The 15,577-nt window shown below is 40.2% G+C and overlaps 1 protein-coding gene across 1 annotated transcript; it reads right to left on the reverse strand.

Annotated features, from left to right (window-relative positions):
- Positions 1-342: 342 nt before the first annotated feature.
- On the reverse strand, positions 343-12,829 carry LOC111219890 (G protein-activated inward rectifier potassium channel 1-like). Its single transcript, XM_022742729.1, has 3 exons — positions 11,868-12,829; positions 3,181-3,397; positions 343-2,758 (listed from the first exon to the last, which is right to left on the reverse strand). The coding sequence occupies exons 1-3, from the start codon at positions 12,534-12,536 to the stop codon at positions 2,085-2,087; spliced, it is 1,560 nt and encodes a 519-aa protein (XP_022598450.1). The 5' UTR covers positions 12,537-12,829; the 3' UTR covers positions 343-2,084.
- Positions 12,830-15,577: the final 2,748 nt, after the last annotated feature.

Below are 15,577 nucleotides of genomic sequence, written 5' to 3' on the forward strand. Positions count from 1 at the left end.
AAGTTTCTTTTACCCTGAACTCTTGCCCTCTTGTAAGTTGCTTCAAAATAGAAGCTACTCACACTCACATTTAAGGTTTTAATAATTGATGAATGTTGGTTAAACCATCACAGTGGGCGACACATAAGCTACTGATGCATAATGACGGCTAAAATACCTCCGGGTGCTGAAATGTTGACAGAGCCAGCACATACACAACTGGAGTCCCACAGAAAATGTGATGCAGCATATGGAAAGAAATTCTGTACACATAGACACAGGTGTGATTTCAAAGAATTTATTATTTAGTAGTTGCAATATGAAGTTTTATCTTACCTTTATATTGGCAATAATATGTGTCCCCTGATGTCAGCATCCCTGCATTCCCAGATTTTTGTTTTACATTTTAATAAATCAGTTCATGATGAAAGAAAGTCCGTAGTCCAAAATTGACATGTGATTACATTTGGTCACCCATGCGTATGCCAATGCAAACACTGCACCAAAGGGTAGAAATAGTTAAAATTGTATAGTTGTAAACATACAACTCAAATGTGCATTCAAATACACAAATAATCAGTACAAGTGATAAGCAAATATAGTGTATCAACCTGACTTGTGTGCCAGAGTTTTGAGGAATTTTTTTTCACCCAATTCATGTTGATTGACCGTTCGCTAAGCCCCATGCCTACCAAGCTTTCGTTCTCACACAGCATGTATGCAGTTTACAGTGATAACAGGTAATTTATCACTCACATTTCTCAGTAAGTTTAGAAACAATGGGTTGTTGATTTCAGACAGAGGTAGACAAAAGCAGGTTTCTCATTTCTAGCCAGTAACCGTCGATTTTGTACATAAGATACAAAACTTTAGCTCCATGAAAACTCTGTCTAACTCTTTTTAAAACTACACACTTGGTGGCTATATACTGTACATGATTGTGTGATAAAAGAAAAAATAGCTTTGTTCTCGTGTTGCTGTGTAGAGCTAGTCACTCAAGTGTGAAGGAAAGATGTGAGATCATCGCTGTTTTATTTTGTTCTTACATAACCCTGTTTGACTGCGTAGCTCACATACCAATTATTATTTTTACAAAATATATTTTCAGTTTTAAGATTATCATTATTAGAAGAGAAAAGGCTTTAGATTGAATACTAATGTGTTTGGGAAACATAACAATAGGTAGTAGGACTGGCTGGGGTTAATGGTATGTAACATTTCCCAAATCAAATAAAGAGCAGGCAACAGCTGCTAACATTAGCCTAAACTCTGACAGCTTCCATGCCCACACAGTGAAAAATTACTAACAGTGAATGTGTTAGTCATGAACTGGGCTTCTTTTTTAATGTAACCTGTACAAACAACTGTAAAGTAGGTAGTTAATTCCAAGCTCCTTGGCCTTGAAAGTCGCGTTTGGTTAGCGCTGCAGGTTGTAGACTTGTTAGTAGGACATGCTAACGTTTGCTTCAGAGCAGTCAAACACACAGTTTAATCATTTGCTCACATTTTTTTGCTCTTGTGTTTTTGAAAGTTAACAGAAAGACACTTCCATCCAAACTCTTTAAATGACTATCACTCTTGCTACAGCCCCATGTGCACCGCTTGAGTATTGAGGGAAAATCCAGAGCTTGACAGGCCTATGGTCACTATGCTTTGATTGGACAATCACTGTTTGGTGGAGGGGTTTAGTGAAAAGTCAATTCAGGTCAGTCTTATTTATGACTGCCTCTTTGGTGCTTGATTAATTGAAAATATTTGTTGTATGAGATATTCAGAAAGTCTTTGATGCAACTCCATGAACAGAAGTGAAAGAAACAAGCAAAAGGGCAGAAGTGTTAAAAGTCAGTAGGGGGCACAGATGGTGATCTATCAAAAAACGACTCACAGTATGAGCGGATGGATGGCTTATTGGTGTTGTCCTTCTATCTGTGGCAATGGACAACCTAGTAGAGAGCCTAAGTAAGTAAGTAAATGTAAAATACTGGACAAAATCTGCAAAAAAAAAATAAAACTTATATCACAGTAGTCTTTATGTATATACAATGCCCATCAAGCCTGATTCAATTTCAAAATGTTTTTTTAGTCTTAAAGGTAGACTGCAGAATTCAGCGGTCAGCATTCATTCTGCGCAGTTTGGGGGGAAGGTTGTCCTCCGGCCGACTCCCTACCAAAGGGATCTGGATTGGTGTTGGGGTTGGAGCAGAGATGGTGTTACTGGCTGCTGGCAGTCTGTGTTTCTCCAGCTCACCCTCCTCGGCATCTCCGTCCAAGGACAACAGCTGGACCTGTTCCTCTGGATGTCCCTGCCTTGCAGCTGGGATGGAGCTGGACCTCAGCCTCTGAATACTAAGTGGCAAGTCTCCTGTGCTGGAGGCTTTCCCCCCTGGCAATGCTGGCCCTGTCTTCAGCCCCCTCCAGAGGTGCTCCTCCTTGGTGGAGCTCATGCGTTGGAGTTTGCTGGGCAGTCTAGAGGGTTGGTCCTCTACGTGATCTGCATAGTCGGCTGACAGGAGTCTTTCCCTGCGGCCTCCACGGCCGCCATTGCCCAGCAGAGGAGAGGAGGGGTTGGGTGCAACAGGTAGAGGGTTGGGTGACGTCAGCGAGGACTTCTCCTCCTGCTCTTTGACGCTGTAGGGAGGTGTAGGGACCTCAAAGGTGTTGTGGAACTGGGAGTAGTCGACTCTGAAGAAGCCCTCTTCCAGTGACATGACAGGGAGGAAACGATGACCCCATAAGACTTCATCCTCAGTGTAAGATGTCCTCGCCTGACATGTCATACCTATGAATGAAAGAAGAGACATTACTGTCGAGGAATATTTCAAATACAGACAAGAAAAATACAAAAAGGAGATATTACTTCAGAAAGTGGGCTATTAAATAAAAATGGACAGAAAGCCAGACAGGGAACTGAAAAGAAAAGTGGTGAATTCCTTTCAGGGAAAAGAAGAAGAGCTTGTGCTATTGAATATTTAAAGACCATGAAATTAAATATTCTGTTAAATATTACTGAGAAATGGCCTAGGCCACAGGCTAAATGATGATGAAACAATGCTTATTCAGAGTTAAATATATATACACATACATATACATGTATGTATGTATATACAGATAGATAGATAGATAGATAGATAGATAGATAGATAGATAGATAAGTAGATACTAAACACACTATTGGTGTAAGAAAATATAATTAGCTCTAACCAGTGGTTTCCACAATGCCCTCTAGGATGACAACAATCTCAAACTGCTCATTCATGAGAGAGCGCTGCGACAGATCGAAGAATGGGCTCTTAGTGTTGATTTCATGGCAGATGGTTAGAGGCGACACCAAGAAGAGCTGGTCCGCCCCCGTCCCAAATCCCACGTCCAGTTCACACTGGTCCAGGGGCAGGAACTCACCCTCAGGTGTCTGCCGGGACTGGAAAAACAAACAAACAGGGCATTTACATTTTTACTTACGATTCAGGATAATTCTTTCAACTTTCTCCTCCACAGCGGGGTCAGAGCACAGGGTTATGAAAGCAAATAATAATCGTATTAGTAAGTGAATGCCTAATTGTGACATTTAACCACCGCTTAATTTTGAATTTAAATAGCACTTTATTTATAGCACTGAAATATTTCCATGCTTCTGTAGTAATGTGGTTTAAATTCCCCTCTTTGATTTTCCCAGCAGGTATCTTCAAGTGGTGCAGTTTCAAAGACTTAAGGGTTCACAAATTCAGATAGAAAATTGTGTTCATTTTTTTTCAATGTTAATTTTTCTAATAAATAAATAAATAAATACAAATCAGTTGCTTATAAGATTTAAATTATTATAGCTATTATTTGTTTTGACAGAAGGTCAACCTTTGCAAAGGGAAAATTATTCATTTGAGTAAAAAAAATATGAAGAGAATTTATAACAGAGGTGTAACTCACTTTGCTTCTGACCTCTCTGACCAGCGCTTAAAGGCACAATCATTATTGTCCTTTTTATGGATCAGTCGGTTCGGCTGTATAAAGCACAACCACTGGTGTCTGACAATATAGTGAATAAAGCAAGTGGTCCTGACAGACGGCAGGGATGAATATTATCAACAAGCCTGTGAATGGAGTCCCTCCAAAAATTCAAGGCCTTGTTTTTTATATCTTGCAGGGTTTTTATGACCCACAGGATTTGCTGGTGTGCAGTCTACGAGGCCTGCTTCGCCAGCAGGGAGAGATTTTATGTATCTTTGTTGTATAATTTGTGCCACTTTGATAGATATTTTTCATCCAGTACCCAATACAGATACGTGTGCATGTATGTTTTGCAGATGTTACCCTAATGGGAATGTAACTGAAGCAGTGTGCATGAAAATGACTTCAAGAAGGTAATTTTGTTCTGTGATTCGATATGGTTCCATGTGAAATGGGAGTGGGATGTTGGGTTGGGAGTTAAAGGAGCTATTTGTAAGTTTTGCTTTTGCTACATATCAACATTAACATTTTCAGCTGTTCACTTACTGGTCTAGAAAAATTGTTCAGCATCAAACTTGAACCTTTATTCGCCCAGAGCTTTCTCCACTGGTGGAAAGCAATAATGTTAACTCTTGTTTTACTTCTATTTCCATCACCTCTTTTCTTCTACTGAAGTTAGCATGCTAATCAGCTAGCCCCGGTTTGACTGGAAAAACTCTGATTTTCTGATACCGAGTCAGAGGTCAATGAAAACACCACAATGGCTCTTGGCAAGGCTCTTAAGTAAACAGCTGTTAATGCTAACGTTGGCTATGTAGCAATTGCAAAACTTATAAATAACTCTTTTAGGCGGGAGTTGATTTTAGGGCCGAAAAGCAGGCGGGACAAAGCCTATAAACTGGAAGTGATCATAGCTGTTAAGGATTTCTTATATCATCCCCACGTAGAGAGGAAGGGGATCAAGAAGTAGAAGGAGACGTTTTTATCTTTGGTCTTAGGATTTCATGTTGATGTGATGGCACCCAAACACACTCCTGTGACAGCTGCTTAAGTGTGATTTTTTTAGAGTTTGCTGACACACCTGCATGTTTTGTAAAATGAGAAGAGGTGGTTGAATCTCCCCAAAAATCTATTTTTTCTCTCAGCTCAGGATGAGTCAACAAAACTGTTTTTTGTTTTTTCTTGCAGAGGCAGGGGTAGATTTTGATTTGAAAAGGAACATTTGGACATATTTTTGGCATTTAGTGATAGAGAGCGGAACAATACACCCAGGGGAGGAACAACACTTCACAGGACCTTGATGTTGTTCTCTGTGCACTGACTGGTGAACATGCTGGGTAAAGGAAAGAGCAAGGGTGTGAAAAACAGTGGCCTCCCGCTTCCCTCACATCTCTGTCAGACAACATGAGCATGGTTACGATTTATATTTTAAGACACTTTGACCTAATCATTTATTCTGTACACGCCTCCTCATTGCCAGAACATTAGAGTACTTAAAAACTCTCTGTAGAAGCCTGTCCTCAAAGGCAAGTATCATTAGATTAAGGAGAAGACACTAGTGCTCGCTCTTCAGAAACCAAGCTCAATCAAATAAAGTAGCTGTTAAATTAAAACATGGAATTAGAAAGGAAGCTCAAGGAAGTGGAAAAAAGGAAACTTAGAGCTTATAAATTCTCTTGTCCTGTCAAATGCAAACCTCTTAATCCAGTTGATATGTCAAGAATGAATGATTAACAAAGAAAAATGTGTTTGTTTCAATCAGACGGCGCTGAAACCTATATGAATTCCACTATCAGTACGAGTGAATAAAAAGCATAAAAAAGAGAGAAAATTAAATCCTCTGTCCCAGTAGATAAAATTTATTACCTTAACTAAGTTATATTCCTAAATGGCTCAATTCTAATAGTTCTCCCTGTCGCCTCATGTTAACTTGAATGCAGAGTAGTCTCTCTGGCCCTTTGAGTGAGGAGCCACTTGGTCCACAGATGGCAAACAGACTGCCATTTGTATTCAGAGTGATGTTGAGGACAGAGGGATGTGACATTTCACAGGAAGACGTCTGTGCCCACAGATCTCTGGCTTGCCTCGGTGAGGGAACGTGTCACCCATCATGCTGTATCAATGATGGGTGCTCCCGAAATACGCAGCCAGGGAGCCTATGCCTCATGGCCACTGAAGTTAAATCAGGATAAACACTGTTGAAAAGTGTGGACGCCTGACAAAAAAAAATTTAAAATAAAGAGAAGAAAGACTGTAAAAAGCCACACCACCTGCCTGTGCTTTAAAGTACATGTCTTCAGGGTATTCTTGTCATTTTGTTGCTACTGTTATTCCTTACATTGATATGTGAAATGTCTGTAGATTTTCCAGTTGATGCTCCTTTAGGTAGTTCAGATTTCCCTTTCATATTTTCATGCAATTGTACTTTTGTACAGTGAAATGCAACCCAGTGTTGCAGTTATTATTTAAATATTAATTCATCAGCTTGTTGGCCCCATCCTGCAGCAGTGTCCAAAACAGGCAAAATTCTGAATTTAATACCATTTAAATACAAGTGTGATAATTTTCCAATTGATTTTTCCATATTGCTGTTAATCTCTGCTTCAGGAAAAGCTTCCTCCTTCTACTATAAGTGAGAGAAGCACATTAAATCATTTTTAAAAGCCTGCCGTGTCTTTATATTAATTCATTTCTTTCCCCCAATCATTTAAAAATGTAAATTGTCATTGAGATGCTGCAGGCACGTGTTGCGTTTGTCAGCAATGCTCCTACAAGTCAGTGAGATTGGAAACCAATTTCCTGGTAAGTCATATTTAGGCCATTCGTTCATGGCTCCATTGACTACCACCATGGTGTTACAACAAAATTATACCTCTTCCAAGGAAGGAGAAACCTGCTCGACACTGAACACTGAATGGTTTTAACAGAGTGAAAGCCTTGTTTGTTCTCCTTCTGCCACTAACCAGTCACTGCCACAAGGGGAAAGTTAATGGCCTTTGTAAGAGGACCTGATATAGAGGGAGTGCTTAATTTACCAAGCCACCTGAGATTCTGGTTGAGTGAAAGCAGGCCCAATCCCTGGTGACTCACTTCCTCCTCAGTTGACAGTGTGTGTGTGCGCCCGCGTGCAGGTGTGTATGAGAGAGAGATGCAAAGAAACACAAACAGCGACAGCCAAAGTTATACAAGTGTGTATGTGTGTGTGTGTGCACGCGCGCGCATGCGCACACATGTCCTTGTATGTTTGTGTGTCTTTAATGCAACCATGCATGTGCAATGTGTGTGTGCTTATGCCCGTGTGTGTCCAGCTGGAGACTTTGAAGCTTAAGCTGGACATCAGACATAAAGCTCACACAGACGTCACATTTGAGCTCTACCATATTACCAATCTTTTGACAGCACCATTAAAGCTAATTCATCTGTCCCTTCACCTCCTTCTTCTCCTCTTTCTGCTTGTCCTTCAGAGTTAGACAGTGGCAGATGTTGCGAGTCATGCTGACAAGTCTGCCTGCCTGTCTAGCTAAACCCCTGCATCCATGCCTGTCTATCTGCTACTACTAGCCCTTATCACTTGTCTCCCGCTGTGGACCAACCTACTGCGACGAGCTTCTGCTGACACTGACGAGCACCGCCCAGCTGTCACTCTCTCCCTCTGCTTCTCTGTCTTTTTGTTGGCTCCGGTTTTCCATATTGCTGCTGCTGCTTGCTTTCTCTCTTGTCTGAGCACTTTTTTTTGTCTTGTTAGAGTGTGGGTGGGTTTCCTCTGCCGCGCTGCCCCCCACACCAGATGCAAACATGTTTCCCTGTTTTAAAATCATATTCTGCTAGTGCTGCAGGGGTCAGTGCACCACTACATTCTATTGGTTTATTAATGAAAGGTGCATTAATATTAATGGGAATTCAAGGTTATCTTTTTAAGTTAATATGCATTATGGTTATAGAGAAATGTGAGAGTCCTGCCAAGGGATAATGTTTCAAAATAAAACTGTATGTAAGTCAAAAAATTGTGTAACAAGTCTAGGCACTTGCAACTTCGTTACCCTTGACACAAAATGTGTGTTTAACTGCATTAAAAATAATTTCTACTCACATTCAGAAACAGGGTCCCTGTTCCTTTGACTACTACCTTGTTTTGACAAAAAGTACCTTTATTTATTTATTCTTTTTAACAAGATCCCTCCTGGCAGGTATGAATTACTAGAAAGATCTTGCATTCCAGCAAGGTTTCGTGACGGTTGTGTGGGATCACACTTGTACATGTTATAGAGTTGTGAGGAACTATTGACATTGACAATCTTGACAGTTGTGTTAGATATGTAAAATATCTGGTTCTTTAAAAAAAAAAGAGAAAAAAAAAAGTTCAAGGTACAAGGCTTGGTGCATAAAAGTTTCTGACATGTGTGATGCCATCGATTGAGGAAAGCTAAAGAATCTGTTGAGAAAACAGCACAACTGCAGCTTTAATCAATTCACTTTTGGATTCTCGTCAAATTGGATAAATTCAGCAATTATGGCAGCGTTTTTTCTTCACGGATTCAACAACAAAGCATTGAATTTGAATTTGCTACCGCTCAGATTCATACATCTGACTTTCTCCATAGTAACAGTGGCCAAGGCTCATGTGTATTGTAGTATTCGTACTGGACCAAATTGATGATTTCTCAGAAACAAAGTTCAAATATATAAAACTGGGTACCATAATATAAACCAATGTGGTTGTTACACCATTCATGAGAGTACAGTGCTTCCATATTAAGTGACAGTGAGGATACTGTTTGTAATGGGAATTAAGACTGGAGAAAAACACTTCCAGAACCAGCAGCTGCTCCAACTTCACTCTACTCTCAGACCTTCAACTGGTAAAAGTCATGTGAGCAAACAGCCCCGGTATCACATGTAAACACAGTGGGGGAAAAACCCCACCAATCACAAGATAACAGCAGAACCTTGTGATTGGTGGATTTTTTTGTCTTATAAAATATTTCGAGCAACAATCTTTTGGAAAACTACTAATAATAACAACTTATAATAAGGTTGACACTAATGATAGCCAATGGAAAAATAATGCCTATGGTCTCTCACTGCCTCCTGGATAAGTATATACAGTTGTGAACAAAATAAAGTTGAAAAGAGTTAAAATGCACCAGTATAATGTGCTTGAGTTGCTTATTACGTACATGCCATCTATTTTATGCAAGCTGCTGTTTTAAAATTTGCAAAAGATAGCTGCATCCCTGCTTGATGATTTGTAAACAACACAAGTGCTGATCAAGAACCTGACAAACTTTAATTTTTGCCAAAATCCAGAGTATCCAGGTCCCATAAGAATTTACAGCCCACGCCTATCCCTGAGTATCCCTGACAATTGATAGCAGGTGCCATGCCACAGTGCGTTTACACAGCTCCATCATTAGGATTTACTGCAGCATGCCTCATTTCTCCAGTCAGCTTTATGGGCAACCCATCTGACAGTGACCTTGAGCTGTGTGTTACCTGAACACGAGCCACGGTGTTGTTTCTACAGTGCAGGTATAGTACTACCGGGTGATGTAGAGTCAATTTATTCTACAGTACCCCATTATACACTGTACAGTCTGACACCACGATGGCATAGTTTTATGGGCTCTACAATGTCAATTTTAATATAGATTAAAAGATATATTGGAATGCTCCATTCAGCGGCAATGCTACAGTGGTATCCTGCACATTTAATCAACAATCCAAATATGACAAATCACTACATCTGTTTCAAGATATTATCCTGCAGCGAACATCAGAAACTGCAGTGGATAAAAGTGAACTCGGAGAGCATGTTTTGGTTGGTTACTGTTTGTCCTCTGGGCATGACTGATGCCACTGAATTTGATGCTCCTTAGCAGCCAATTAGGAAAGTCCTGGATGTCTGACCTTCGACCAACACATGAATAGCTCTGGCTTAAAAGATAATTTAATGCTCATTTAAAAGATCATTATTTACTGGCAGAAATCCCAGATCAGGATCATCACCTAAATCGAATCAATTGATCTCTGATAGAAAGCCAAGGACTGAAAATAAAATAAAAAAAGATGGGTGAAAGCACTTCAAACAGTAAATGTTCCCACTGTATTTAGGTTTGCAGTAATTATGTTACACTCAGGCCGGTTCATTAAAAAAGACCTTAGAGATAAAGATTAGGTGATGTACTCTGCTGGTTCTGCTTAATGTGTCTGATATGCAGCAGTATTGTAGCAGTTGTTGCAGCATGTTCTGCTTTAAAAGTTATGAATGAGAGCTGATTAGGTGCAAATCAAATTTCAGCTCAAAGTAGTTGTACTGTGTTACGGTATCAAACAGAGAACATAATTTAAACTATCCCAACAATTCTTCTTTAATAATAAATCTGAAGTGGTCCCATGTGCCTTAAAAAAGAGGTAATTCTACTGAGGCAACATCATGTGCAGACAAATCTGACCGAGCTCAAACATGACAGCGTGCCCCATGGGTGGACATCCAACTGCTTTCAGTCGTTTTGAATTAATAGGATGAAAGCAGTAGAAGTTACAGAAAACTATAACAGAATATTAAATTGCCTGAATGAAACTACTGTTCTATGTGGCAGGAGAAAAGTTGATGATATTGCATTTCTGCCTTGCTGTTAATTGCAAGGCAGAACATATTTTTTCTTTGCCTTTCTGGGCTATTAATTAAAAAGCAAATGATAATGAAATGAAATGAAAATCGTCCTAGAGAGGGCTGAAACATTAGAGATAATAAGTTATTTAATCACAGCTTTTAATGTGTTAAACTGAGTCACTTTTATTTCTCTGCTGGGTACCATTTCAGTTTATTTTCATCCTAATCAAAAGAAAAAATGTCCGACACTGGACAGAAAATGATACTTTAAATGAAATTATATGCTTGGATAAAATCAGGGTGCAGCACAAAGCATTAAGTGTGACCATATTAATGCAGTCATGGTGATACTAACATAGGCCTACTGGGAGCTTAATGATGGCTCTCCCTTGAGAACCACCAGAGAGCAAGAACCCTGCAAAGTAAAGTGACATCTTGAGATCATCAGACTACTCCGCAGAGACGACATAAGCAAAACTAAGTCTCCCTGTCACAACAGAGCTTTCAGATATCTACCAGTGTTTGGACTGTGTGTATGAGATGTGTTGAAGTCTGCTTGAGAAAGTGAATGCAGGACTTCTTCATAAAAAAAAGGTTATATGTATGTATAGGTGTATATATACTATCTTATGGAGCACCCAGCGCTTCAGATTAGTGGTATTTTTGTCTTTAGGTGAGAGTAGCCTCAGGAAACACAGTCTTTACCTCATTTTTGCCCACTAAGTATAAGAATTGGTTCAATAGATCTTTTATTCAATAAGCGTAGTTTTGCACCTACTGTCCCTTGGGGGACCATTCATCTCATCTGTGGACAGTTGAAGCAGAGCCTTAACTCAGATATACAGCCTATTGACAGCGATTCTGCTGACTGGAGAGGGGGGGGGGGGTTAGTTTGTGATGACCCTGAGTGTACCAGGCAACAGACTCAGCAGCTCAGAGATTAAGAGGGAGGAGAGCAGAAAGAAACAGAAGACTCCTGATAAATCCCACAGTGCTGCAGGGGGTAAATGTAAATGGTCACTTATTAAAATACATCCGATGTTGGAGCCTCATGTTAAAACCATGGCCTCTCTACAAATCACAGAGACCCTCCGGGAATGCAATCAATTCCGGAGATGAATGGGAATTCAATGCATGACTTGGAAAGCACTCATAAAACATAATGAGCAATTTCAGAACAAATGAAGAGACTGTCAATTAGTCGCAGCCTTGATAATGGCATTTGTAGAGTTGAGATGAAGAAGGAGGCAGATGCTCACTGCGCCAAAGTGCGCCTACTTGTTTAATGGTTTTGGAGACAATGAGCTCCTCCGCTGTATAACCTGTAGCCTACCTTGATGAGTTTGCACCTGATCTGCGCGGACACCATATGGCTGTTCCGCAGGTTCCCCACTCGGAACATGAGACACAACTTCCCGTCCCGCTGCGAAATCACCGCGTCCTGGCTGAACATCAGCGTCTCCGCGCGCTTCTTGGGCTGCGACATCTTGATGAACATGCAGCCGATGAGGAACGCGTCCACGATGGACCCCAGCAGCGACTGAAAGAGGAAGAGGATGATACCTTCCGGGCACTTCTCCGTGATGTAGCGGTAGCCGTAGCCGATGGTCGCCTCTGTCTCGATGAAAAACAGGAACGCGGAGGGAAAGTTGTACACGTTGGCGACGCACGGGGTGTAGGACGAGTCGTGGCCGCCGTGGCTCAGGTCGCCGCGGATGTAAGCGATCACCCACCACATTGAAGCCATGACAAGCCATGCAACTGTGTAAGTGAGGATGAAGATGAGCAGGTTCCAGCGCCACTTCAGATCCACCAGCGTGGTGAAGAGGTCGGAGATGTACCGGCTGGTCTCTCCGCCAAGGTTACCGTGCTGGACGTTACAGCGGCCGTTCTTCTCCACAAACCGCTGCCTCTTTCTCTTCACCGGGGCGGAAAAAGTCATGCCCCGGTTGGTGTTTACCACCTGGTAGTCCTCTCCAAATTTCCTCCTTATGGCTGACATGGTATCAATCTCCTACTTGTGACAGGCAATCAATACACGTGCAGAATTAGGCTCTTTACGCAAGTTTGGTACCCCCCTGGCCAAAACCATGCAATAACATTCAGCGCGCCACTCGCATCCTGTGAGATGGAGATGCGCTCCTCTCGTGTAAATGAATCCTAAATGAGCAGAGATTCTGCGCAATACATGATTCAGACTCGGTCCTTTACTCAAATGAGTCTCCTGCATCTGCCAACTTTTTGTTCAGGTGTCATCCATGCATGAAAAAAAAGAAACTCATTCAAAAACACATTTTACACAAAAGCTGATTTCAAAGGTCCGTCCTTGGTCGATCCACTGAGTTGCTGCTATTCAGTAACCCTTTAAATGTGAATGGCAGGCTACAGTGCGCACTTCTGCCTGAGGGAACACGCTCTGGTAGGAGTGACTTCAAATTAAAGACTGTGGAGGAACTGCAGCACGGGTGGCAATTTTCTCTTTCACAGAAGGGTGGGGGACCTGATGTGGGCTTATAGATAGGGAAATGTTTTTTTTTGGCCTGTATCCAATCAGGTAAAAGCATCAGAGCGAGCAAACAATGTCACAATGAAATCAACCGTGAGCAATTTCTTTTCATTTTATTATTTTCCCCCACATTACTTTGAAATTTGTTTCCTGTCGCCTTATTATCTCTATCTTGAGGAAAACGCTGTATTATAAAATTGGTTTTTCGAGGTACTCGTGGTGATTGGCGGCTATTTGGTTCCCCCTAGTGTAACTGCAGTGGAAGTAAACCTGAGCGATGCCAGTAACTGTAGATGATCAGCACTACAGTATATGCACAGGGGAATACTCAGTTTATAGTTTCAGACAGCCTGTGAAGGGATGTCTCAACAAAACTACATGTTTATTGGAATATTAAAGGGGTTGTTCAAGAAATATAGTAGGCTTACCATAGCCTATAAGCATTCTTCACCCCAGTCCCTATATTATCACATTAATATTAATATATATATTTGTTGTCAAAGCAATTTAAACAATTGGAGCATGGAATCATTGCTGTGATTTTCTGTGGATGAGTACATTTCTAATGAGGGCAATGATGTCATCAACACTGTATCTGTAGTGTGTATTTTTTTTCAATAGACCAGTTGTAAGGTTGTGTGATGTCTCTGTAAAAGTAGGTAAAGAGTATCAAGTTGTAATGCTTTGAGAATTTTACAATATTGTGATTTCCTCTCTAATTACTTCATCACTGTCAGTGATATATCACATCTCCCACTTTGTAGAACATCCTGTTTACCTCACTGTTATAATTAACTGAGTACAAAGGGCTATGAGGCTGATGAGGAGTACAGAAAGAAGGAAACATGCAGTTGGACAGTTGGTCCCAGGCCAGCAGGAAATTAAGTGCTGAACACAATGAGTTTTTCAGTATTAGGTTTGAGGACTGCTTATACAAAATAAATTGCAATGAAAACAGCACGTTAAAGTAATTTTACTGGTTAGAGGTTTTGAATTTGGACATAATTTGTTTATTTGATCTTTATTTGATCGGGCTGTCTCATTGAGATTAAGAGAGACCTGAGAACAAGAAATGATCACGAAAAGACAATCAACAACTACACAACACAATAATGATGATTTTCATATCAGCAGAGGACATGGAATTGAACTCTGGGCACAAAGGGACAATTCACACGGCATGACATCACTTTAGCTGCTAAACTTCTTATAAACAATGACGCTCTTTCACATCCACACAACTCTCAATTATCATTTATGAAATGCAACTGTCAAAACATCAATTTCAGTTTTTATTCAGCTGTTCCATGTTCATGAAGAGTATGTTAAACACATGAATGTGAATATGGAAGACAAAAAAAATCAGACAGATGTAGCCTAATGTAACCGGTAACACCAACAGCATAATCTCACTGATAGAAAAAAACTCAGCATTCTAAACTTCACAAAGATAAGACTCTAAATGTCTATTTAGTTACACAGGTCTTTAACCTTTTCACAGTAAGTAAGTATGTGGCTTTAAATTGGTTGATCATTATTATCAGAAACACTATAACTCACCTAACACAAATGTCTTTATCGTATCATTAGTCATACAGCGGGGAAGTGATATGCCGAGTCAATTAAAATGAAATTCAACAAGATTATAATAATATCATAATTTGTCACGTTGAACTGTTAAGTGAGCACTTTATTGCTTTAAGATCCCCCGAAACAAAATTGTGATATTTGATACATTAATTGGATACCTGGCAATTAAACTGATGATGAAAACCATGTTTGTTTCTTCAGTCAATGATTAAAGATGTGTTGTTTTGCATTGTGACTGTTTTTGCTGTTGACTCTTGACTCTGTCCTCAGGAAACAATGCTAAATGAGCTCGAAGTGCAGTAAAAAAAAAAATCCAAACACTGTCTTATATTCTTCTAATACTTGCTGATATTAAATATTAAATGAAAAATGCATCACTGGGAAAAGAAAAGCTTTCAAGAATTATTATGCAAGCAATCAAAATAACCAGTTCTACTCAAACACAGATATAGTGCCTCAACATTTCAAAGGAAAGGACACTCTGATTACATGAGTCCATCTCACACCAACAGAATCTTTTCTGCTCGATCTAAGGAATAACATAACAAAGTTCTATGAACACAGACTCACCATTTACTGTAATAAAAATCTGAACTGGTGATAAAACTGTCACATTTAAGGGCACTACTTCATGCATGCTTTTGTCATGGCTGGATTAACATATTAGGGGGCCAAAGGGCAAAAACTGGGTATATATTGACCCCCACCATCACCTTTTATTTAGAGGTATGCACAGAGGACAATATAAACAAATACAATAAAAAGTATAAAAAGAGATTTGACACAAAAGGTCCCTCTGCAACGCAGGTCCACAATGTAAGACCCAACTAAGTTGATATTGCACTTCTGTGGTGCAAATTCCCTTATGAAATTTGTGATGACTTCAAACTACACATTCACAGCAACAGGCAGTGTGCTTATGCAGTTTCCATCTAAAAACAAACCTG

Source organism: Seriola dumerili, unplaced genomic scaffold, assembly GCF_002260705.1.
Source record: "Seriola dumerili isolate Sdu_G_001 unplaced genomic scaffold, Sdu_1.0 BDQW01000068.1, whole genome shotgun sequence".
NCBI classification, from domain to species: Eukaryota; Metazoa; Chordata; class Actinopteri; order Carangiformes; family Carangidae; genus Seriola; species Seriola dumerili.